The sequence below is a fragment of the Thunnus albacares genome, chromosome 5, assembly GCF_914725855.1.
Source record: "Thunnus albacares chromosome 5, fThuAlb1.1, whole genome shotgun sequence".
Classification (NCBI taxonomy): Eukaryota; Metazoa; Chordata; class Actinopteri; order Scombriformes; family Scombridae; genus Thunnus; species Thunnus albacares.
The window spans coordinates 24,635,367-24,660,410 of NC_058110.1; the positions used below are offsets into that span (position 1 = coordinate 24,635,367).

Genomic DNA, 25,044 nt, shown 5'->3' on the forward strand with positions numbered 1-25,044 from the left:
ACAAGGCACAGTGGACATAAAACCGCGGTGCTTGCCCTGACGCGGTGGGTGCAGAGTGCCAGCTGGGGCCCCGCGTTGGATTCCACTTAGATTTTGGAGGGTTTGACTGCATGGTACCATTAGTCTCTGGGAACACACACTTACACACCACTGACTGAAAGCCTGGTCTCCTCCATCCCTTCACTTCTCACCCAAGCTCCTGCATGTCTAATATTTAGACATGTTCAGCTTTGTGGACTCAAGGACTGTTCTGCTACTTGTAGCATCCCAAGTTGTTTTACTATCCGTGGTCAGATGTCAAGAAGAGGACGACCGTAAGTTGCACAGTTTTCTTGATCTTTGTCTTTTTACTTGCAAAAAAATTTGGATTGTTACTGTGATGACATTACCAACTTTTTGTTGCCATCCCAATCTTCTCTACCTGATGTTTTAGAAGAATGTTGGAGAATAAATCAGATGAAGAATATGAAGAGCACAACTCTGTCAGGCTGGGATACAGTGTTTTTTTGCTGTGGCCAGTTACATGTATAATGTAGTAGTTGTTAACTGTTTCTGATGATGTGTGTGCATATTGTCAGGCAGTCCGGTGGTCTTTCCAAGTAAGCCATTTATTTTTGTAGGAGAGGTGAGGCTGTCAAGGCACATCTGTGTGGGATGGAGGACCAGGTGAACAAGTGTCCATTTGTTCTCACCTGGGTCCTACCGTTCAGCCTTTCCTGTTGTTTGCTCTAATTGCTGAGCCAGTTCTCAGCAGCAATTCTGCTTTATAGAGTACCTTGATGCCTTAAATGCCTTTGGATACTTTGAAACACTCGTCTGTTAAGTTAACATTGTTCAAGATTTTATTTATATTAGTCTTGAGCAATTTATAGGCAAGTTAAAAGTGAGTCTAATTGTTTTTTGCTTTTTTTAAAGACATGTGTAATTAACCTCACACGCAGGGTTTGGCTGGAGCAGAGTCTGGGTTTTCATGATGTGAAGTGACAGGGTCACACAGTGCTTGACCTCAGACTAGCAGGCTCAAAGGGTAGCAGGAAGGGAGCGGCAGTTCTGAACTCAGGAGGGCACAGGACAGGGTGCACAGCAGGGAGTCAACAGTTGAGGGACATATAGTGGTATTTATAGCAAGATGGACTTTGGCCTTTTTTCTTTGTATTTCCTGCCTCTTAAATTCTCTTTCTTCTGGCTTTAATTGGCTGTTGGCATTGTGTTAATCCAAAAGTTAAACTAAAAAAAGAAACAGTGGTGGAGTAGAAAGAAAAGTTTTCAGTTTCAAGTAGCCAAACTCCATTTCTAATCATGAATTAAGCTTGTCTTGTAACATGTATGTGCAAAGTATCACTTTCACAAATATGCTTAAAAAACAAACAGCAGCAGTTAGTAGAGCCAGCCAAACAAATCACCCATTCTTAATTCCCCAATGTGTTTGCACTGGTGCTTAACACAGCTATGGGATCCAGATGGAGAAATTTAGAAGGACCCCCTGTTTACTTAAGGCAGCAGCTTGTCAATTGGGCACAGTATCCCTGTAAGAGAGGCTCATTCATACAAGCAGCAGAGCAGGCCTGTGGTGTTTTCCTGTCTGCTTCATAAGTTATATTTAAAACTTGTGAGTTGTACTTGTGCTCCACAGCTACTGATTTGTACAAAACTCTCGGTGTATTTATGGGTCAAACAAGCACCTGTTCATGAGCATCAAAGGAACAAGCACTCTTACTCCATATTCATTAAAATTCATTAAGAATCGTATGTTTTATTCATGTATTTTTTTTGAATGTGAGCAACAACTTTTGTATACTTTGCAATACTTTATAAAGTGTTCAGAGCTTTCATTTGTTAGAGGATAACTTTTATCTTTCTCCCTCTTTCTTCTACATACCTCCCCTTCACTCACTACTCACCACTCCTCCTCGATCTCACCCCCATTTTACTCCTCCTACTTCCTCGCCTTGCCCCCCTGACCCCCTTACATCCTCTTATTCCCACTTCTCTCTCTTAAACCATTTTTTAATAACATCTGCTATACTAACCCACAAACCAATACCTTTCCTTATCTAACTTTCTCTTGAACCAACCTGTCTGTCCTCTCATTGCTTTTATTCCTCCTCTGTCCACCTGCCGTGCACCCCCTGCTGGTCACCACAGAGGAGGCAGGTGGCTGCATCCAGGACGGCCAGCAGTATAATGATAAGGATGTTTGGAAGCCAGAGCCGTGTCGTATCTGTGTGTGTGACAGCGGAGCGGTTCTGTGTGATGAGATAATCTGCGAGGAGATCAAAGAGTGTGCCAACCCTATCATCCCATCTGGAGAGTGCTGTCCCATCTGCCCTGCTGATGCCAGTGCCCCCATTGGTTGTAATTTATTTATTCACATACCCATAAATAAATTACTCTTTTATCTTGCATTTATCTCAACACTTCTGAATGGGGAACTTCCACAGGATGCAAATATTTTGCCTGATCAGGGCTGCAGTAGTCACTAATTATACTGTCGTGTCTGGGTGTGATAATCATTTAGTTTTGTGATTATCTACTCAATCAGCACCTGATGTTCCCTATTCCAAAGTGGCCCTCTACATGCTTGGTTCTGATGGTGACCAGATAAGCTACATTATCAGGATTATCTCGCTCCCAATGGAAGTGTTTTCCATGTGGGATTGGATAAATCCTTAAATGTGTTGTCTGGTTTTCATCTTAACCAGTTTGAGATGCTTCTGCTCATTTTAACTCATGACTGAGATGAAGCCTACACTCATACTGAGCTTCAACACATTAATTTATTTGACACATTTGGAGGTTTTGTACACAATTAAGGTGTCTTCAACCTTAACCTTAACATTGGAAAGACCAAAGTTGTTCCAACCCTTTATGTATAAGGCCTCTTCTAGATAGAAGGTGCCAGAGGTTTAAGGCCTTTTAAAATTGCAGTTACCTGGCCAAATTGATACTAAGCTGCTGAAAAGAGAATATGTAGAGATGTGTTTTTATATTTCATCGAAATCATAACACAACAAAAAGGTTTGCTGACATTGCAGTTTCTGCACAGTAAGTCCATCAGAAACAATAAGTTTAAGATCACTTGAAACAAATTTGATATAAACAGTTTTTCATAATACTGTAAGATAAACAACTTACTGGTACTGGATGCCATGCTTAATTCAGTAAGCCAAGCGTGGTCTGTTTGTCCATTGGATACCAGCTTTTACTAAGGCTGTTACAAGTTGCTTATTTAATACTTAACTGCTTTCACATTTTGCCTTAATGATTGTATCTAAACACTTAATTCTCATCTCCTAGTCCATGCTTGCTTCTGCTTCATCTCTCTCATCATTAATATAATCTGGATGGGTTCTTTGCCTTCGGGTTTGGTGAATGGTATTTGATCACTTTAGCATCATCAGATGCAGGTCTCCTTTCCTAAGAATCACACTGGAATTAAAATCAATCAAGTGTCTAAAATGTTTACCATTTTTAATGTTGTTCTTTCTTTCCCTTCATCCATCCATCTGCAACATCAGAGACAATTGGTGCTAAGGTGAGGCAGTGGGTCGTGGGAAAATACTGATATCCATGCATACAACAAAAAACAATTTGCAAAAGTAACTTTTGTCAGGGCAGTGTTTCAGGCAGCTGATGTTGCTTCTTTCTTTTATCAATCAGGGCCAGAAAGGCGAACCAGGAGAGATTGCAGATGTAAGTATGAATCCTGTGCAACAGTTAATGTGTGTAATGCTTGAAATACACTGCTATACATTAACTGCCTCGTCCAAGAACTCATTATTGGCCTGGATGTTAACTACAAATTGCCCAATCCAACCTCATAGCCTCTATTGGTTTTATTTGGACTTATTACAGAGTTTCATTTTGCTTCTTCTTCCTTTAAATGTCTAAAACTGGTGCTCATATTAATCACCAATGCAGTTAACTACAGTATTTCTCCAGATCTTATTTATTAAAATGATTGATAGTTTTTTATATTTGTATCTTGACTTAGAGTTATCCACAAACCCTGAAAAATTGTCCATTGTTTCTTTGTTTATCGGTTATCCCACTTTCCCTTCGATTTTAAACATTTCCCTTGAAGAAATGTGGGATCATTAGAGATTATCCACAACGTCTAACAATGCCTCATTGGACTTTCTATTAAATGAGGAAAAACCCTGCATTCCTCGGACATAATGAACCCAATCAAATCCTCTTAGCTCCTCTCAGCAACTTTCCTGCAAGTGCACGTCAGGTGAACTAAGTCAGCCAAACCAGAGGTTAAGAAGAGGTGATGTTTTTAGCAAAACTTGTCCTGTCAAATGAAATCCTCATCAGATTTTGTTTTAAGCTTGACATCCGCCTCCTACAAAGTTGGAATGTTCTTCTCTGCATTTAGCTGTTCAGAAACTGGCACCACTGGACACAGTATGAAAGATTGGTCTTCTAATAATGAGTCATTCGTGATAAAGTTTTATTTTTCACCATTGTGCAGGTTGTAGGACCAAGAGGACCATCAGGCCCTATGGTAAATATCACATGTTTTATTAATTTATCCAGATTACTAAAAACACAGGAAAGTTTACTATTTTCATTCTATACTTATTTGAGCATCTTATGATGATGATGTTTGTTGGAGCACAATTGCATGTTTCTTGCTCTGAATATGTGTTTTAGGCATACTGTGAATGTTGCTAAGACAAATGTCTTTGTTTCTACAGGGCCCCCCAGGTGAGCAGGGACCACGTGGAGAAGCTGGCGCTAAGGGTGATAAGGTAAGAGACAATACACTGCGTCCATAAATAAAATCCACTCAATACATCATCCAGAAGAAATTGCCTCACATTAATGTGTATGGTTACAATGAGCCATTAAATATTGGGTCAAGCAACAGCCGGACTGATCATTGCAGTGGTAGAGTGTGTGTACTTAAGCATGGGAACATCCAAATTGTAAAAGGCATTGATAAAACAAACAACAAACTATTGTAACAGGTTATTATTAGGGGAGACAGTTCCATGTACCTGTGTGGGTTGTAAGAATCATATGATGAGGAAAGACAAGAGAAGAAACATATTTTATAACTTATAGGATAGAATTAATGCTGAAGTCTTGCTAGTTAACACAAACCAGTGCACATCAGATGGTTGAAGTCATTCAGATGGTGGTTTTATCCTGCCAGGATCTTAGCTTCTCCTTCTTCTCACAGTTATCATTTCTTACCTGAAATCTTCTTGAATCTGTCCGATAACTTAGAGCAAATGTCCCTTCCTTTTTTTCCCTAGGGAAATCCTGGACCTCGAGGAAGAGATGGTGAGCCTGGCACCCCTGGAAACCCCGGACCTGCTGGCCCACCTGGACCACCTGGACCACCAGGGCTTGGAGGGGTGAGTCTAAAGGGAATTTATACATGGCATTAGTAACAATTTACCAAACCTACCTTTCCTCCCTCAGATTTAAGTCCAAACACTATAATGTTACCTTCATATCGCACAACACAGTGGTTGAAAATGTTTGGATAAACAAGAAGACTGGGGTCTTATATATATGATTGAATGATATATTGTTGACATAAATCACAATCATTATCAGTGTTTTTCCATCACTAAATCCTTTGTTTGCTCTATTTGCAAAGTAAAGCATGGAACTGATGAATGTATGTCTGTGCTCTGAAACTGACTCAACCCATACATGGAAACAGCTTAAAATTAGTCCAAAAAAATATTTTATTTATCAAAGAGGAAAGAGGGAGATTTAAATACACAAAAAAAGAGAACACCTGAACAAGCAGTTCAGCATACTGCAGTTTTACTGACACTCATGCTGTCATAGAAAAGTTCAGGGTGATAATGGTGCTTTTCTTTAGCAGGGATCAAGCGAAAGTAAATGTTCTCTGTGTGTTTTCTTTTATAGTAACTGAGCTACCATTGAAGTCGGTAATTCAGACCATGTTGTTGACTTGCGGCTGTGTAAATGTCCCACTTGGTTCAGGCAGCTCAGGCTGGATAAACTACACAAACTGACTCTGATTCTCTGTCTGTTTACAGAACTTTGCTGCTCAGATGGCTGGAGGTTTTGATGAGAAGGCTGGAGGTGCTCAGATGGGTGTGATGCAAGGACCAATGGTAAGTTCTGTGTACAGTGGGTTCAGCAGAGTGTGTGTGTTTGTTTTTGGTGTGGAGAGAGTTCATCTGTCACAGTGACAAACCCTCTTTTCTGACATTTAGCTTACTTTCAGAGTTGCTGCTGTTAAAAATAAACCCCACACGTTCATGGAGATCTTTGCAATGCTGCCACCTTGTGGCTAAATAGTTTCACTCTGATGCAGAGATTTCAGCTGACTAAACATTAATGGTTGTCATTGAATTAGAGCAGAATTTTACACTCATTAAAACAAGTGTGTTTGAGTGTGAACCACATTAAAATATGCACACAAAAATCATATTCAAAAAAATATACTACACATTAAAAATCCTTAGAATTTTTTTCTTCAAGTTTTTATAGGAGAGGTATTGTGGGGTCTAGCTACTTTAAACCTAAAGATATGTTTTCTGAAATTCTTTGAGCCCAAAAAGCAGCTTGGTTTACATTGTATATCACTGTTATAGCACAGGATGTTAAGTTCTTTATGCAAGCTACCTATTTTGTCGCACTGTGAGGTAAAAATGGATGACAGGTAAATTAATTTCTCTATATGTCCTGTGTTTCTCTTGCAGGGTCCTATGGGTCCTCGTGGTCCTCCTGGACCTACTGGAGCTCCTGTAAGTACAATATTTGCAGCACTAAATCACTGTGTGATTGGTCATTACAGTTGATCAGCTTATGGGGAAATATACAGAAATACTAATACTGTTCTTTGTCATTTGCACCTATAGGGGCCACAGGGTTTCCAAGGTTCCCCTGGAGAGGCTGGAGAGCCTGGTCCAGCTGTAAGTATTAACATAAGAATCCCAGAATGCATCTGTGTATCTATCAGACAGACTGTACTCCTCAGATTTGTTGTTATGTTTGGGGTTTACCAACAGCATCTGTTGATGAATAGAAACATAGTAATATTAAAGTTTATTTTAGCTTAAAATGATTCTAGAGATTGTAGAGTTCATTGCTGTTTAACATCACGTACTGAGTGGAAATCACCAACATTTGAGCTGTAGGGAATTATTTAGTTCAACATATGGAAACTATGAGAGCAGTGTTTTCATTTTGCATCACATAAACATTTCTAATTGTCTTTATGTGGATCAAGTAGATAACTGTCACTAATGATTTATCTTTCTTTGTTTTATAACAGGGATCAATGGGACCTCGTGGACCACCCGGACCTTCTGGAAAACCAGGAAGTGATGTAAGAGTCAAGGCTTGAACTACATGTGCTAGATACATCATTTAGGATCCACCAAACAGTCATTTCTCATGCAAAATCTCTCTGAAACCCACAGCTAATTAAAACATAAGCATAATGCATAAAATCTGCTGTTTAACACAACAGCACCACATTTTACTTTAACAGCATAAAATATAGTATTTCTCAGTAAGAAAAGCTCTAATGTTTCAAAGCAACCACGTTTGCTTATTTTCTTGCTTTCATTTCACTATATCACACCAATCTTTTGAAAATGAGATGAATAAATCATAAATACATACAATATAAACTACATGTACCACCAGGGGGCTCTGTCTATCTCTTCACTACACTGCTGAAAGTAAAAAGTTCACAGAATACTGGCTGCATGTATACAGTAACTTTCCACCACAGTGAAGTGCATTGCAGTTATAAATAATCCTTCCACTTCCTGCTTGTTCCCAGGGTGAGGCTGGCAAACCTGGAAAACCTGGTGAGCGTGGACCTGCTGGGCCTCAGGTGAGCAAATAATTGATCACCTCATACTTTCAGCTGCTGTCAACTCACATTTTAAAGTCAAGAAAGGTAAATAGAGGTTAATGAAATAGTCCTCATCAATATCTTTTGTATTTTTATTTCAGGGAGCTCGTGGATTCCCTGGAACTCCTGGACTTCCTGGAATCAAAGGACACAGAGTAAGTGCTTAACAAAAGAAACAGTATAACTAAGTGCTCAATATCATATGAGAGACAGAGCTCATAGCTGCTCATTGTTTACACCTGAGGACTGATTGATGAGTGTGAGTCCTGATGAGGCCTGTCACCTTTCTCTGTAGGGTCATCCTGGTCTGGATGGAGCAAAGGGAGAGACTGGTGCCGCAGGAGCCAAGGTAAGAGCATCAAATGTTTAAAAAAAATCCATATTTCCATTATTCAGTTATTGTTTCCATTGTTTCCCTCGTTCCTCTTCTAATCGTTTCTCTTATCAGGGTGAGTCTGGTGCTGCAGGAGAGAATGGTGCCCCTGGACCCATGGTGAGTCTCCAATGCTTTATCTGGTCTTCCTGTTCAGATTATTCTGGGTTTTAATAATAATAGTAATTATAATAATAAAACAGGAACAGAACTGTTACGCTGTTCAATTTCAGTTCCACGTCATTCTACTTTAGTTTTTAAAGTTGTGTGATGTAAAAATGAAGATAAGACAAATAACAGCTTTGTAAATTTAAGCTATATGTCTTATAATGATCAAGAAAAACTGAATAAGTTTGTTTTCTGTTACAGGGTCCACGTGGTCTGCCTGGCGAGAGGGGACGTCCTGGAGCTGCTGGAGCTGCAGTGAGTAACAGTTTTATATCTGCTTCAACCCAATATAATAATATAAAATAATTATTGAATGGTCTCTTCATGGTGACTGGTGTACCTGACTATCCTGTCTTTTCACTCTTTAGGGTGCCCGTGGAAATGATGGCTTGCCCGGTCCTGCTGGTCCACCTGTACGTATCATAGTTACAATTTTGCATCCAATTCATCCAATTGATTTTTAATTTAAAATGTTTTTTGATGACACAGCAACAAAGTGATTTTTTCATCAGACATGAGCCCTAACATTCATATTTTTGTTCTGTCTACAGGGGCCTGTTGGTCCTGCTGGAGCTCCCGGTTTCCCAGGATCCCCAGGAGCCAAGGTTTGTACAGATCACAGTATCCTGAGCCAGTTCTCTTCTGTAGCAGACATTATGTATGAAAATACAGCAGTAAAAGCCTGGTGAAGGTCATTTCAACCATTTGTGGTAAACAGCATTTTCAATTTCTGCCTTTCCACTTAGTGAATTCTTCCTCTAGTGCTTTCAGAAAGTTTATTCAGTCAGGCTCCATGGATTTAAATCATGTCATATTCATGTTACTAAATAAAAATGTATAATTTAGATCAAATCATTTGCAACTCAGACAGATCAATTTTCTATCATACATATGGGAACATGTAAAACACACTTCCCTTCCCTATATGGAGGTACAAACGTTGAATTTACAAGTTAACGAAAGTTAGAATAAATCAGTTTTTCTGCCTGTTACTGATACATCTATTGTGTCCTGTCAGGGAGAAGCTGGTCCTACTGGAGCCCGTGGAGCTGAAGGCCAACAGGGACCCCGCGGAGAGGCTGGTACCCCAGGATCTCCCGGACCCGCCGGAGCATCGGTTTGTTTGTCATTACTCATCCTGATCATCCAGAAATTGATTTACTCATATAACAACACCATCCATCTTTACACTGTACTTAGTATTTAGCAGTTGTTGACACAATGTGATGCATTGCTTTTTATTCACTGTCTTCATAGGGTAACCCCGGTACTGATGGTATTCCTGGAGCTAAAGGATCTGCTGTAAGTCCACTATTCTTATTCATGATTTTAGAGGCCTCTGTTACCTTCTCTTGTTTTATAATTCAAAATATTACTGTTTTACTTAAATTTCTCATATTTTACCATTTCTTTCTTCTTTGAAGGGTGCACCTGGTATTGCTGGTGCTCCTGGATTCCCCGGACCCCGTGGCCCCCCAGGACCACAGGGAGCAACAGGACCTCTTGGGCCCAAAGGACAGTCTGTAAGTCACCTGGGAAAAATCGGAAACTTTGTGAAACTTTGTGAAACTTTGTGAAACTGCGATACTTGTTCATGTTATGATTATTTATTGTTGTGGTCATCTTCTTTCTTGCCATGTGTAGGGAGACCCTGGTCTTCCTGGATTCAAAGGTGAAGCTGGACCCAAAGGAGAGCTTGTGAGTTGAACAATTAATTTCATTGATTATTGACTGATATAAGAAACATGCCATAGCAACTACAAAAACATATTTTAGAATTAGACTAGATAAATGATTTACTGACATATTTTGATTATTCCAGGGCCCTGCTGGTCCTCAAGGTCCCCCTGGCCCTGCTGGTGAGGAAGGAAAGAGAGGTGCTAGAGGAGAGCCTGGCGCTGCTGGACCACTCGGACCTCCAGGAGAGAGAGTAAGTAATCAGCATATACAATCACATTTTTAAAAAGTGACATTATGAATTAGTTGTGGCTACTTTATGCACAAACTAATCAAATGTGTGTGATTCTTTTCAGGGAGCTCCTGGTAACCGTGGTTTCCCAGGTCAGGATGGTCTTGCTGGTGCTAAGGTGGGTCCTGCGTAAAATGACATTTCTTTAACAGTCATAACTGATTTCAGCTCACTGACACCATTATCATTGTGGCTTTATTTGTGCTCCAATGACTGCAGCACAAGAAAGATACTGTTATGTTCATGAAAGTAGCTGCCGTATTTCTACCAACTTCCATTTCTGTGGTAACTTATATTTAAAGTTGGCCTCCCTCATCTTATCTTCTTCAGGGTGCCCCTGGCGACCGTGGTGTTCCTGGTGCTGCTGGGCCTAAAGGTGCAACTGGAGACCCTGGACGCACAGGAGAGTCTGGCCTTCCCGGAGCCAGAGTGAGTCTTCTTCCCTCATTACCACCCCAGAATCAGTCAGACAGTGTTACTCATTCATAGTCTTCTTAGTCTCAAGGCAGAGGGATGTTTAACATGATTAATTCTTCTTGAATGATGCTGACAATCTCTAAAATTGTATTTGCCTTTCATAGGGTCTTACCGGTCGTCCCGGAGATGCTGGTCCTCAAGGCAAAGTTGGACCCTCTGTGAGTACAATGTTAATCCTCATGTATGTCTTCATATCATGCTTATGAAGACTTGCAGGGTTTCAGTTCTGAAATAATAAAGGGTTTTAAAAAACTAAAAGCAAAGACTGCAGAGCATCTAGGAGTCTTAGACGTGTACCAAATAAAGTGCAAGGTCCCCAGTTTGTATCCCCCCACAGGCCTTTGTTGTATGTCACCATCTCTCTCTCTCTCTCTCTCTCTCTCTCTCTCTCTCTCTCTCTCTCTCTCTGCCTCTCTACTTTTTACTGTCAATTAACGACAAGAATTCCCAACAATGATCTTTAAAAAATGTAAAGTACTCTTTTAGGACTGTAATGATTCACAACAGTTTGCTTTGATAAAATAGGCTAGCATCACAATTTGATACATTTTCATTGAAACAAAATGCACATAAAAGTGTTTTAGAAAGTGATTTACAAATTTACTAGCATGATTAGAGACTTAGAAATGAAAAGAATGAGCAGCTGTTCCATTCAGAGTGGCTTATCAGCAACATTTTTCAGCAAAATTACACACGCTTAAAGAAAAACCGGAAATATCAGCTGAGGTCAATGAACACAACACTCGATTTAGCACATTCTCAAACAAAAGCCTTGTATTGACTAAGGCTTAAGTATATTTTGTACTGTTATTCACAATTTACTTGTAGAGTTGTCCACTATTTCATTCTAGCTTTGAGTCAGAACAGTTAACATGCTCTCCTACCAGCCACAGAGCTTCACGCACAACCTACAAACCACTATTTAGACTTGAGAAGACCTTTTTTTGTGCAATCACAACTTTAAACTCCCAGGTTAATCTATATTATCTGTGTATTTCAGTGCTGATTTTTAATTTTTGTGCCTTCAACAGGGTGCCTCTGGTGAGGATGGTCGCCCCGGCCCACCTGGTCCTCAGGGAGCCCGTGGACAGCCTGGAGTGATGGGATTCCCTGGACCAAAGGGAGCCAATGTAAGTTTGTCAGGATACAGTAGATTGGGAGCAATAGGGGTGTCTTCACTATTACACATAACATGAAAACCTGATAATCTAAAAGACAAAATTAAGTAGCCAAATAACACTACTGTCATAAACCTTGCAGCACTCAAAGGTGAAGAGACTTTCTACAGATAATTGAATGTGTTTTCTCCTCAACAGGGTGAACCTGGAAAGCCAGGAGAGAAGGGACTTGTGGGTCGTACTGGTCTGAGAGTGAGTACATTTTCTCCTTAAATACTTTATCTTCCTTTAAACCTCACAAATGTATACCTCATCTTCTGTCATCAGATTACTTTTCATAATGTAAGTACTCCTCTCTGAACAGGGTCTGTCTGGAAAAGATGGTGAGACTGGTCCTGCTGGACCTCCTGGCCCTGCTGTGAGTATTTCAGTTATGGTTTTAGAGCTTCAACTACTACACTAGAAAGCACATCTATTTTTCTATTATTTAAAATTAACCATCATCATTACATGAAATGAGATCTGTCTTACATTCAGTTTTCACTTGACTTTACCCTTGATTGATCACCTGTGTTTGGGTCTAATCAGGGACCTGCTGGAGAGAGAGGAGAGCAAGGACAGCCTGGACCTTCTGGCTTCCAGGTGAGTTTATTTTCTCATCATACCTCAGATTCAGCAGTCTGACAAACAAAATAATGAATACAATGTCTAATGTGAGAGGAAAATACTTACAGATTTGGTCATAACAGAGTACGTGAAGGAAAATCAACACAGTCATTTCTTTAGCAAAACAGCCAACTTTGACCTAGTCTATATTTACAGATTTAATATAACTAATGTGTTTGTCGTTGTTGGACAGGGTCTGCCTGGACCATCTGGTTCCCCAGGAGAGGCTGGAAAACCTGGAGATCAGGTAAACGTTTACATATTTTCATACAAATGGATTGCTTAGGATGTGTTGGATCTGTTGCTCTATCTTTGTTGATTAACCTCTAGACACAAACTGTTAATATCCTAGAGCCTGTACAGTGCCACCCACAGTACATGCCAAATGATGGTATTTCTGAGTAGCCAAACTTTTCTGGTAAAATAACGATATGGTACACATGGCTGAGATGTGAAGGGAGAACGCTAGATATACAGTAAATGGAGTGAAAGACAAGATAAAACAGCCTCTAGTTCAAGATGTTAAAGGTAACTGCTGCTTATTCAATCAAGCATCAGTCTAACTTAACTCTCATTCTCTAATTGCTGTTGTAAGCAACAAGAAGCCCCTTAAATATCCCAATACTCTAACTGGCTGTTAAACACGCATCAATCTTGGCATTGTTTCAACATTTTTCACATTACATTTTCAGTTAAAATCACTTATTAACCCTGCGACCTGCATTGGGAATCAAATTTTCTTCCAGTAGTTCAATGTCACAGCTTAGATTAAGTTATGATCCTATCTTTAGTCTTTATTTTCATTTTATTTAGTTTATTTTAGTTATGGTGTATTAATTGTATATTTTTTATTAATTGCTATTGCTAAGGATATTAATGAAATTGTTGCTGAAACATTGCAGTTTCCCTTTGGAATTAATAAAGTACTTTATAAATCTATATATCTAAAAAAAACATATTTGAAAGGTTAAACATCTTGAGTTAAGATGTCTTACTTCCTTCCTGCCCAGCAATTTCAACTCACTCCATAACTAAACTACTCTGCTGTCACGGACAGGAAAGCAAACTAATAGCTGAAGATGCAATTTATTTTGTGTATATAATAATGACCTCTCCATGGCGCGGCACTGTAGAAGGCTCATTCCTTACTGCAGAGCAGTTTTTGACACCATACAAATGACTTTCATTACACTGCAACATTCTGGATAGAGGTTATATTTTGTTGTAAAATTAATTGTCTTGGCTGTTCATACTAAGAATAACAATAAAAACTTAATAGAAGTTTTGAGATATTTGTTTGAATGTGTAATTATTCCAAAAACTGTAATAAAACCGTGTTTTTTCTCTCTGTGCAGGGTGTTCCTGGAGAGGGCGGAGCTCCTGGTGCTGTTGGACCAAGAGTGAGTTTCCATGTTCTCATCTTCATTCTCAATGATTTCAAAGCAAATAGTACTATACACACAGCCAGTTATGACATTTATATACTGCTGTCATATACAGTTCATACATAGTAATTTCCATTTTTTTGTTTTATACATTTTCATACACCATGAATTTATCATCCCAACAAAGCACTTTCTCCTCCTCACATTACACAACTGAGCACTTGCTACCATTTCCTGTTTAGCCCACTGATCCAGTGTCTTTTTGTCTCCTAACAGGGTGAACGTGGTTTCCCTGGTGAGAGGGGTGGTGCTGGAGCTCAGGGTCTTCAGGGACCTCGTGGACTTCCTGGAACACCCGGAAGTGATGGACCCAAGGTCAGTGGATGACTCTGAAACAGATTATTATTTAACTGCCTTTCTTACAGGCCAGTGATTATCCTTCATACCTGGCTATACAACAGTACCTCCTCCACAAGTGTTAAAGTATTTACCATGTCCCATGTGCAGCTCGAAAAAACTCAAATTTAGCCCAGAAGAACGTATCATCTCCAATTAAGGCTTTTCTAAGCTGTCTCATCTCCAATATGAAACTAACCTCTCAGGACTTTTAGTTAGGCTCACGTATTGCAATTAAAATCGTCAAGGTAGACTTGTTTATTAATTAGTTTTGAAAAACTATAATTCAAAATACACCTTGGTGTGACTTCAGAATGATTTATTTGTTTACTCAATCATGAAAAGCACAAACAGGATTATTATCAATATATTCTTAAATAATGGGCAGAGAAATATAGAAGAACTTTCTGGTCTTTTTATTCCTTGATGGTCATGCTGAACATGAACCTGCACTCTGCTTAAGTTTAAGGCTTTTTACAACATTTATAAAATACAGTATGTACAAAACGACTCCTTTGATATTGTCAAATTGTGTTGATATTGTAAAAAGAGAACCAGCATGTCTGTCCTCAGATTCAATATGTTCTTTGGAAACTAGCAGACATGACAAATTTGGACTAACAAGTGATCTCCTAATCCTAATTCAGGGAGCTATTGGACCAGCTGGTGCTGCTGGATCCCAGGGACCCCCCGGTCTGCAGGGTATGCCCGGAGAGAGGGGAGCTGGTGGCATCCCAGGACCCAAAGGAGACAGAGTGAGTAACAGATTCTTTTAGAAGTTGTTACAATAGACTTTTATTTTATTTCATTAGTGAAAGTGAATCATTCAGTGTCTAGTATAGTACATGTAAACAGGGTAAATAGAAATTTCATGTGTGTTTAACATGCAGCTTTCCTCTTTGTCCAACAGGGTGACGGCGGATCAAAGGGGCCTGAGGGAGCTCCTGGAAAGGACGGTTCTAGAGTGAGTTCAAAATAAATTCTTGGTTTCTTTTTTTAAATTACAGATTGATGCTTTTTTGACAGCCATCAAACAAAAAACATTCAAACACCCCTAAATGCTCTTCTTACTCATCCACATTCTGTTCTTTCTCAGGGTTTGACTGGACCCATCGGTCCTCCTGGCCCATCTGGACCCAACGGTGCCAAGGTAAGAATAACAGTGTTAACGTTGGATTGTTAAAAGACGACTATCAACTAAGTTTGATTACAATAAACTGTTGGTCATTTTGGTTACATTGGCTGACTGTTTCTCTTCTATTCAGGGTGAGACTGGACCCTCTGGACCTTCTGGTGCTCCCGGTACTCGTGGTGCTCCTGTAAGTACAGCATCTCTGTCATATTTTGTGTCATATGCACAGTACACACCAAGGTTGATCAGCTGGCGTGTGTCGGGGACTAAGCTAGGGCTTGAAAAAATGAAGCTGTTGCTCACAGATTATTAGCATGACAGTAACATAACAGGGGGGATCAAACAGCCACAAGGAAGACAACAAGCTGAGTTTGTACAGCGTAGAGACATTTTCCAGTGATTATAAAACTCAAATGGAACAAGATTGAGACTCTCTAAATGTTTTCATTCATAATTTTGAAACACAAAGAGATGTTTCAGTTTTAGCCTCAAAAAACACACATGGTGAGAGGTAAAGTTAAAGGGTTTTATGAGAGATGGGTTCCTTTTTTACCTTTCATGACAGACCTGACTATATAGATGTATGATCAGACCAGAATTGGTTATTTTGCTGTCACTCCAAGATTGTTTGCAACTTGTATTACAGCTAGAGTAACATAGTTGTGAATATGGAGGCAGGAAAGGATGACAACTGTCATTTTTTGCCCCATTTTCCCCTTTGTAATTACTTATCTATATTTAATGTTATGTTATTTAATGCTGGAGCAGACAGAGAGCTTTTTGTAAATGCAGGGAAGATTTTGAGAAGATATATTTTAAATCAAGGAATAACTGATGATACAAACAGCATCAATATCTGAACCCAAGCTTGCACTGACCGACCATCTCTTCTGTGCTCTTGCAGGGTGACCGTGGTGAGGCTGGTCCTCCTGGGCCTGCTGGCTTTGCTGGACCTCCTGTAAGTAAACTCAAAGCTACAAGATATATTTTGTTTGAATGCAATAACTGAACAAAAATCTATTTTTACTCCCCTTTATTGACATTCTGCTATTGTTACTGTTCTGTTTAAAATATTCAGGGTGCAGATGGTCAGCCTGGTGCCAAGGGAGAGCTTGGTGAGGGTGGACAGAAGGGAGAAGCTGGGGCTCCTGGACCTCAGGGACCATCCGGTGCTCCTGGACCTGTGGTGGGTACTTGACCTCTGCCCCAAATAAAGCCCTGAAGCCAGATGTATATATCTTAGGTCACATTTCTAGATCAGATTAAACTGGCAGTGGAAACACCTTATAAAATGAGGCACAAGACTCTTTAAAGTCACTCTATTGTAATATGAAGATGATTAATTATTTGCTGTTCCTCTTTTTCAGGGACCCACTGGTGTAACTGGACCTAAAGGAGCACGTGGTGCTCAGGGAGCTCCTGTAAGTAACTCCTATCACATGAACAAACCATTTCACAACACTTCACTTAACTAAAGTGCAACAAAATCACTTTCAAAACACTTCACATAAGCAAGATAAGGAGTGAAGAGCTCAAACGATTAGTCGTTTAATCGATTAGTCGATTGACAGAAAATGAATCTGCAACTATTTCGATAATCAATTAATCAAACATCAAGTCACTTTTCAAACAAATGTACCAAACTAAGTTCCAGCCTCTCAACTGTGAGGATTTGCGTTTTTTCTTTTTCTTAAATCATAGTAAATAAATATTTTTTGGGTAAAATAATTATTCTGAAGACATCAACTTGGGCTGTAGGAAATTGTAACATTATTTTTCTCTATTTTCTGACATTTTATTGACCAATCAAGATAGTAATTCACAGATCAATCAATGATGGAAACAATCTTTAGTTGCAGCCCTAATGGAGTGTATAAAAATTTGCTGACATGTAGCCTACAGAGTGGACACACATGCACGTTTGCACACAACATACACAATATCAGGGGTAAATAATATGGATATAAAATATACGGTAAATCAATTTATTAGGCAAATCAAGTGGGTAGACATAGACCAATTTATATGAAAAAGGATTCTATTTTGATCTAATTAGAAATGTTGATAGAGCTAGCTTCACTAACTTAAACAGGTACTAAAGGTAGCAGGGATTCCTCTGCAACCAAGAGAAATCTTATTTACTGTCAAGTAGCAGATCTGTGGATAAGCAGATATTGTAATCAAGGAAGAGATTAAATATATATATATATGTATGACCTGATTCAAGTCAAGTGAAGTTTATTTGTATGACTCAATGTCACACACAGTACTGTACAATATCACATTGGGCTTTACAAACCCACATCAGCAAGCACTTCATCTCAGGCTCTCAAATAAGGAAAAAGTTAAAGACTGACCCCCGCTCCCCAGCCAACTGGGGAAACAACCTAATAATGTCAGATAAATATATAGGAGGATAACTTTAAAATCACCTGTAGCCTACATAGGCAGCATATAGATGGATAATACTTTTATCTTTAAAGTTCAAAGCGATTCTTGAGAATTTTACAGGAGCTTGATTCTGTGCATTCAGAAAAACATACAGCAGTGGTTGCCAAATAGTGGCCCTAGGGCCAAATCCAGCCCCCCAGTAACCATAATATCACCCCAGAGCAAAATTTTCCTCTTTTATTGTTTGCGTCAAAACCTTGACATGACTTTAAAATGAATCTACTTGTATCATTTAATGATAATCAGTGATATGTGTGTCAAACACAAAAAGGTGGCAGTCTAACAGCATGTATGCTACAGTATATGAGTAGTTTTTTTTGCCAGATGAGTATTAATGTAAGCTGCTGTAACTCTGTTGGGAATAGGAAAAATAAAATCTGCCTTCATAGTCAACAGGTTGGGTATGTTTATGTTTACTGAGGTCTCTCTCTCATTGACAGGGTGCCACAGGTTTCCCAGGTGCTGCTGGCAGAGTTGGATCTCCTGGCCCTAATGTGAGTATTTCATCAACAACAAATTCCAAGAAGAGAAATAAGTTTGCGGAGTCAATTTGAAATGATTCATGTTTGTGTTTTTCTTACCTGCTGAAATTCTCTGTCTTTCCATCACAGGGTAACCCTGGCGCTCCTGGCCCTGCTGGCCCTGGCGGTAAAGATGGACCAAAGGGTGCACGTGGTGATGCTGGACCCCCAGGAAGACAGGGAGACGCTGGGCTTCGTGGACCTGCTGGTGCACCAGGAGAGAAGGGAGAGCCTGGAGAGGATGGACCACCTGTGAGTCTCTCTTGTGGTTTGATTTCCTCCTCATATCAGGAGGAAGTCTGATATGAGGAGGTCTTTGAACTCAGGTACAGCCAGATAAGAACACTTCATGACTCAGTCTTCTCTTTCCTGTAGGGTGCTGATGGGCCTTCAGGTCCACAGGGTCTGGCTGGATCTCGTGGTATTGTTGGTTTGCCTGGTCAGCGTGGAGAGAGAGGCTTCCCTGGTCTCCCTGGACCTTCTGTAAGTAACCTCTTGCATGTTTTCTGTTTAGCTGTGTTCCTGTGAAAATTTGATAAGGGCCAGATTGTTATGATTTCTAAAATCTGATTCTTGTACTCTTGTTAGTTATCCTTGAATTTTTGCTATTATCTTCATGATTGATTTCATTGCTTAGTAATGTGACACAAAATATTGATCCACTGAAAGTCAGATTATTCCGAGCCTTCAATTTCTAAGGAGCTACTGACATTTATTAAGTTGATTATGCAAATATTTCCTTTGTGTTTAGGGAGAGCCTGGCAAACAGGGATCATCTGGTTCTGCTGGCGACCGTGGACCTCCTGGACCTGTGGGACCCCCTGGACTTACTGGACCTGCCGGAGAGACTGGAAGAGAGGTCAGAAGTAAACAATAGCAACAACAAAAACTACTCGTTAACAAAATTTTTCTGGTTGTATATACAATGATAATAGAAGAAAATTAAAGGATGGCCATATTAACAATACAATTAGGAAATAATACTTGACAAATCAAATGTGCTCTTGAATTGTTGCATGTCACATCATTAAAAATATGTTTCTGTATCTCAGGGTACCCCTGGAGCAGATGGACCTCCTGGTAGGGACGGATCTGCTGGAGTCAAGGTGAGAGAAACTAGTCCAACCAATCACAGTTTGACAAAAATCTACTAGATCTGCTGGTTTGTTCTGGTGCTGGTGAGATGACTTGTTGACAACCATGCTGTCCTACTTGTTACCCTGACTCATTACCTTGTGTCCTCCTGTAGGGAGAGCGAGGTAACACCGGTCCTGCTGGCGCCCCTGGAGCTCCCGGTGCCCCTGGTGCTCCTGGACCCGTCGGACCACTCGGCAAGCAGGGAGACAGAGGAGAGTCTGTAAGTAACGCAACACACTGTCGGGACCATAGAATAAGTGTTGGGCACTGATTCTCATTTTTAATGTTAATACGAGGAAACACCCACACCTTTCTTTCTTTCTTTAGGGTGCTCAAGGACCTGCAGGACCTCCTGGATCTGCTGGAGCTAGAGGAATGGCTGTGAGTATCATCTCTAACTGCAACCTCATAATTAAGTTTGTTTTAATCAAATTTGATTTAGGTTCTTTAAAGTGCTACACATATGCAGCCATGGATTTTAATACATGTCAAACCTTTATTCCAGGGACCCCAAGGACCACGTGGAGACAAGGGAGAGGCTGGTGAGGCTGGAGAGAGGGGACAGAAGGGTCACCGTGGATTCACTGGTCTTCAGGGTCTTCCTGGACCTCCTGTAAGTAACATAATCATAATGTAAGTATTATCTCATCTGTCTTTTCTCCCACTAATATGTTCTGCTCTGTCTGTCCAAACAGGGTCCCGCTGGAGATAGTGGATCTTCTGGACCTGCAGGACCAAGCGGTGCTAAGGTGAGAAAGCTGAGCAAAAGCAAAGAGCAGAGTAAAAAAAAAAAAACTCTCATTACATTTCCGTCCTATCGCTTTAATACCTGAGATATGTGATGGTAATGAAGGGCACAGGTTAGTCTTTTTGTAATTCTCCAATCACCTGACGAAGATGGGGACAGGAAAGGCCACGTGCTTTAATTACCTACCGCTGTGATAAGATGGGCAGCTGAGGCATTTTGTAATTACTCTCTGCGAGGAGAAGAGGCAGACAGACGGGGGAGACTGATGATTTGTGAAACCACTCCTGCTGAGATCGGAAATGGACTTTAATATCTATTCTAGATTATCACTGTGCATGATAAGGAAAATGAAGGGAAATGTCACCATACAAATAAACTTCATGCATATTAAGACAAAGGGTGTGGAGGTGATTGGGGTAATAGAGGGAAACTGCTGGTGCATTTGAATTACTTAATCAGATTTTTTTTCTTACCCAGACTTCATGGTGGATCTAAAAAATAACTGATGTAGTTTTACACTTTGAACAAGTTCAGGAAATGAAATAAAGTTCTATATTTAAACAACCATGTTAGCATCTGCTGACTTGTACTTAAACACTCACTGCTTCTTTAGGGACCACCTGGACCAAGCGGACCTGCTGGCAAAGATGGATCTAACGGACAGCCTGGCCCCATTGGACCCCCTGGACCTCGTGGACGCTCTGGAGAAAGTGGTCCTCCTGTATGTAACATGCTTAGAAAAATGAAATCTACTATCACTACAAGCCTATGTTATATTTTCATACTGTCTTTCTACACCTGATTGTACAGCCTGATCCATTTCCTGTTTTTGCCCTCCTTCAGGGTCCTCCTGGTAATGCCGGACCCCCTGGTCCTCCTGGACCTCCTGGCCCTGGCATCGATATGTCTGCCTTCGCCGGTCTTGGTCAGACTGAGAAGTCCACTGATCCTCTCAGGTACATGAGGGCTGATGAGGCCTCCAGCTCCCTGAGACAGCACGACGTTGAGGTTGATTCCACACTCAAGTCCCTCAACAACCAGATTGAGAACCTGCGCAGCCCTGACGGCTCCCAGAAGAACCCTGCTCGCACCTGCAGAGACCTGAAACTGTGCCACCCTGAGTGGAAGAGTGGTAAGTAGTGGGGGAGGTGAAGAAGGACAAAAAGAAAGAAAAGGAAGTCTGCTTAGGTCTTGACTTTTGTCCTGTAAGCCTTTTTTTTAACCTCTTAACATCCACCGGATCACCGATGACCTGCTTAAGTCAGTTGTAAGCAGCTTAGCATCACGCAGTAATGAGTAAAAACAACTGACACAATTTGGCCACTTGGAGACGTTTTAGTGAGGTTCAGGGACACCAGGGAGACCACAAACTAAAAACCTCCTAGATCCAATAAGGTTAGGTTTAGAGGTCTAGAATTTTATACAGGTGTGGTTGACAAGATGTAGATTGTATGTGGTGATTTGCATAGTTCTGGCATAAAGCATGTCCTAGTTATGGTTATTCAATTATGACTCATTATAGACAAGGACCAAAAACACTTTTTTGAAGCTTATCTGAACTGATGTAGTTTTGGTTGTGTTTTAGCCACATGCTAAGCACATTTCAAGAAACTAGAAGATGTTGCATTTCAAATGAAGCTTCTGTTATGAGCTTTTCCATTTGGGTGTGCCAAATAGGCAAAAATTAAAAAAAAAAAAAGGGTAGATGTTAAGAGGCTACATATTCTTAACTGGTGAATTACCTCTTGTGAGTGATTCTCTTCTCACTTCTCTTTTAGATGTGTCAAATGTGTCAAAAATGCTCTTAAGTCCTGGGTTGAAAAAGAGCAAAAATCTAAGTAAAACCCTAAAGAAAGAATGTTTACAACCAACTTAGTAATCATCAAACTGCTCACAGATAATTTGACTGTCTTTAGTCTTGATGTAACACCATCACAGCACTGATAATGTCTGTGGAAAGATTGTGCTTCAGTGACATCACCCTGAATTTTTGTGACACCTGAAAACTCACTGAAAACACCTGTTTGGGTGGACAGGTGTTGTTCATATGAACTTTGACTCAGACAATCCTTCTATTCTTGTACTTCTAGATCCCAGTGGGACTTTCTCTTTTGGTAAATTTATCTCTTAACAGCAACAGTATGACAGGTGGAGTTCCACAGGGATCCATTCTCTGGATTCACTGATGTAGTGTACTGAATAAACTTGTGTATAAAAATGTTATATTTACATATCTAACTTTTGCCAAAGTTGCATTTAGTGATTCAGCTTCACTCCTTGTTAACCTACTTCTCTCATCTCTCCAGGTGACTACTGGGTTGATCCCAACATTGGCAGCACAGCTGATGCCATCAAGGTCTTCTGTAACATGGAGACTGGAGAGACCTGCGTCTACCCAAGCATCGCCAAGGTACCAAAGAAGAACTGGTGGACCAGCAAGAGCAAGGACCGCAAGCATGTCTGGTTCGGAGAGACCATGAATGGAGGATTCCATGTAAGTATATTATACAGTACAACACTTTGTAGTAATTTCTTTCAATAAACTGAAGTAAAACTAAATGATCCTCATCATGAGAGCTGCTGATTAACTCCTCAACTTCTTGTCTGGTTGTATAGTTCGACTACTCTCAGGATGGCCCTGCTGCCAGCGCTGCCAGTGTCCAGTTGACCTTCTTGAGGCTTCTGTCCAATGAAGCATCCCAGAACCTCACTTACCACTGCAAGAACAGCATTGCCTACATGGATCAGGCTACAGGCAACCTGAAGAAGGCTTTGCTGCTGCAGGGCTCCAACGATGTGGAGATCCGCGCAGAGGGCAACAGCCGCTTCACATACAGCGTGTTGGAGGATGGCTGCAAGGTGAGAGCTGCAGAATAGAGCCAGAAAATATTCTTTCTCTTAAGTTTTATATATGTAATTGTCATATGCTAAGACTGTTGTTGACACATTTCTCTACTCTTAACCAACAGAAACATACAGACCGGTGGGGCAAGACTGTCTTTGAGTACAAAACACAGAAAACCTCCCGTCTGCCAATTGTGGACATTGCTCCTATGGATATCGGAGGAGCGGATCAGGAGTTCGGAGTGGATGTAGGCGCAGTCTGCTTCTTGTAAAGTGGAATATCACAATGGCCCCCCAAAATAACAGGAAACAAATAAACTCAACCATGAAACACTACACACACTTCCACAATAAAGACGACTGGAAATTATAAAGAAAATTGATACTTTTTCTCTCACAACGAAGTGCTCTCCAAGTTGTACTCCCTGGATGTTAGCACTGAAGGGCACCGGCAATATCTGTACATCACACCAGCATTCTCTGTCAACCCGCTTCCTGAGATCCAGTCATGTTTCCCATGGCCCACTGTTGACGGGAATGAGTCCGAGCCAGGAGGAAGAGGGACCAAGCGAACAAGTTATGGAGAACAGAAACATGACTTGATGTCACTTATTTATTGTCTAACCTGAATGGGCAGAGTTGAGGTAGGACTGGACGGGTTTACTTTGTAAGTATTACAAGCCCCTTTCCACTACAGAACAGCCGCACAACCTCTGTCCCAGTCCTACTCCACCTCCCTCCCTGTTTCCCTCCTGACACACTAATACGGCATTTTGAATCAGTGTAGACCAAAAAAATATTCTCAGTAAGTAAAATCAAATGCAGGTGCTCCAGGCCTGTCCATCATAAGCAGGAGCAAAACCTTTACTGTGTATTATAAATCCTTGGTTCTATTGTTGTAAAAGTCTGTGTTTATAAGCAACCAGATGGTTTTATATATATTTCCACATTATGTGTGTACATGTGTCTATATGCACACCAACACTTTTTGGAACATGAGGTTACATTTGGGATGTGTGTTTCAATGTCCTGTACCCCTTGACTGCCCATCAGAAGAAGGCGATTTGCCCAGTTCTCATCCAAAATTTGTTTTGAAGAATTTGAGGGAAATTTGTTTTGCTCTTTATTGTAGTCATCCAGATTGTTTAAAGCTACCTCACGCTGAAAAACAAAGTGAAAATGTAGAGTTTTAAATCTGAGCTGACCAAAAAATTAGCTTTCAGGTGGATCTGAATGGCCATCTTTGCTTTGGGTTGCTCTCTCTTCAGAAGGTGCTATGAGTTCTGTAATTCACCAAACGCCCCCCACCCTTAATTCCCACTAGCCTCACACAACACACTCACACTCCACCCTGGAGGAGGGGTGCAGTCGGGTAAGACAGGGGAGACAGGGGCTACTTGGAGGCCTCCTCTGGAGTCCAGACCCCAAAGCTGAATGCGGGACTCAAGAGGACGGTCGCTCTAAAACAACCAGGGTGGGTTGTCTCTGTGTGTGTGAGGGCGTGTACATTTTTTTAATTAATTTTATTATGATCATGATCATTTTTGTTTTTATTTTGTTACACTTCTAATTGATGTAAATTGGAAATAAAAGGAAAACCGAATTAAGAATGAAGTTGATTTTTAATTGAGTTTTGAATAAAAACAGAAATGGCGTGGGGAAGTATTTCTTCTTTCAACAGAACCATTCATGTGTGCTTAAATTTGCTTTTTTTGTTACACTTGTATTTCTTGAGGTCAGTTACTCTCAACTGTGAGTGCATAGTGTGTGTGTGAGTGTGTGTGAAAGTTTAAGA

At 40.5% G+C, this 25,044-nt stretch overlaps 1 protein-coding gene across 2 annotated transcripts; it reads left to right on the forward strand.

Moving 5' to 3' along the window:
* Positions 1 to 24,932, forward strand: col2a1a (collagen, type II, alpha 1a). Of its 2 annotated transcripts, XM_044352646.1 has the most exons (54): positions 1 to 314; positions 2,146 to 2,352; positions 3,519 to 3,535; positions 3,661 to 3,693; positions 4,478 to 4,510; positions 4,704 to 4,757; positions 5,268 to 5,369; positions 6,030 to 6,107; positions 6,699 to 6,743; positions 6,858 to 6,911; positions 7,274 to 7,327; positions 7,790 to 7,843; positions 7,966 to 8,019; positions 8,160 to 8,213; positions 8,313 to 8,357; positions 8,607 to 8,660; positions 8,774 to 8,818; positions 8,957 to 9,010; positions 9,424 to 9,522; positions 9,663 to 9,707; positions 9,830 to 9,928; positions 10,050 to 10,103; positions 10,228 to 10,335; positions 10,439 to 10,492; positions 10,705 to 10,803; positions 10,956 to 11,009; positions 11,883 to 11,981; positions 12,168 to 12,221; positions 12,334 to 12,387; positions 12,558 to 12,611; positions 12,829 to 12,882; positions 13,991 to 14,035; positions 14,297 to 14,395; positions 15,064 to 15,171; positions 15,327 to 15,380; positions 15,513 to 15,566; positions 15,682 to 15,735; positions 16,453 to 16,506; positions 16,627 to 16,734; positions 16,916 to 16,969; positions 18,440 to 18,493; positions 18,611 to 18,772; positions 18,896 to 19,003; positions 19,272 to 19,379; positions 19,573 to 19,626; positions 19,770 to 19,877; positions 19,985 to 20,038; positions 20,163 to 20,270; positions 20,353 to 20,406; positions 21,019 to 21,126; positions 21,249 to 21,537; positions 22,712 to 22,899; positions 23,022 to 23,264; positions 23,375 to 24,932. In XM_044352646.1, the coding sequence occupies exons 1-54, from the start codon at positions 221 to 223 to the stop codon at positions 23,519 to 23,521; spliced, it is 4,473 nt and encodes a 1,490-aa protein (XP_044208581.1). In that variant the 5' UTR covers positions 1 to 220; the 3' UTR covers positions 23,522 to 24,932. The 2 variants fall into 2 exon arrangements, with proteins under 2 accessions (XP_044208581.1, XP_044208582.1); XM_044352647.1 differs by lacking the exon at positions 2,146 to 2,352.
* Positions 24,933 to 25,044: the final 112 nt, after the last annotated feature.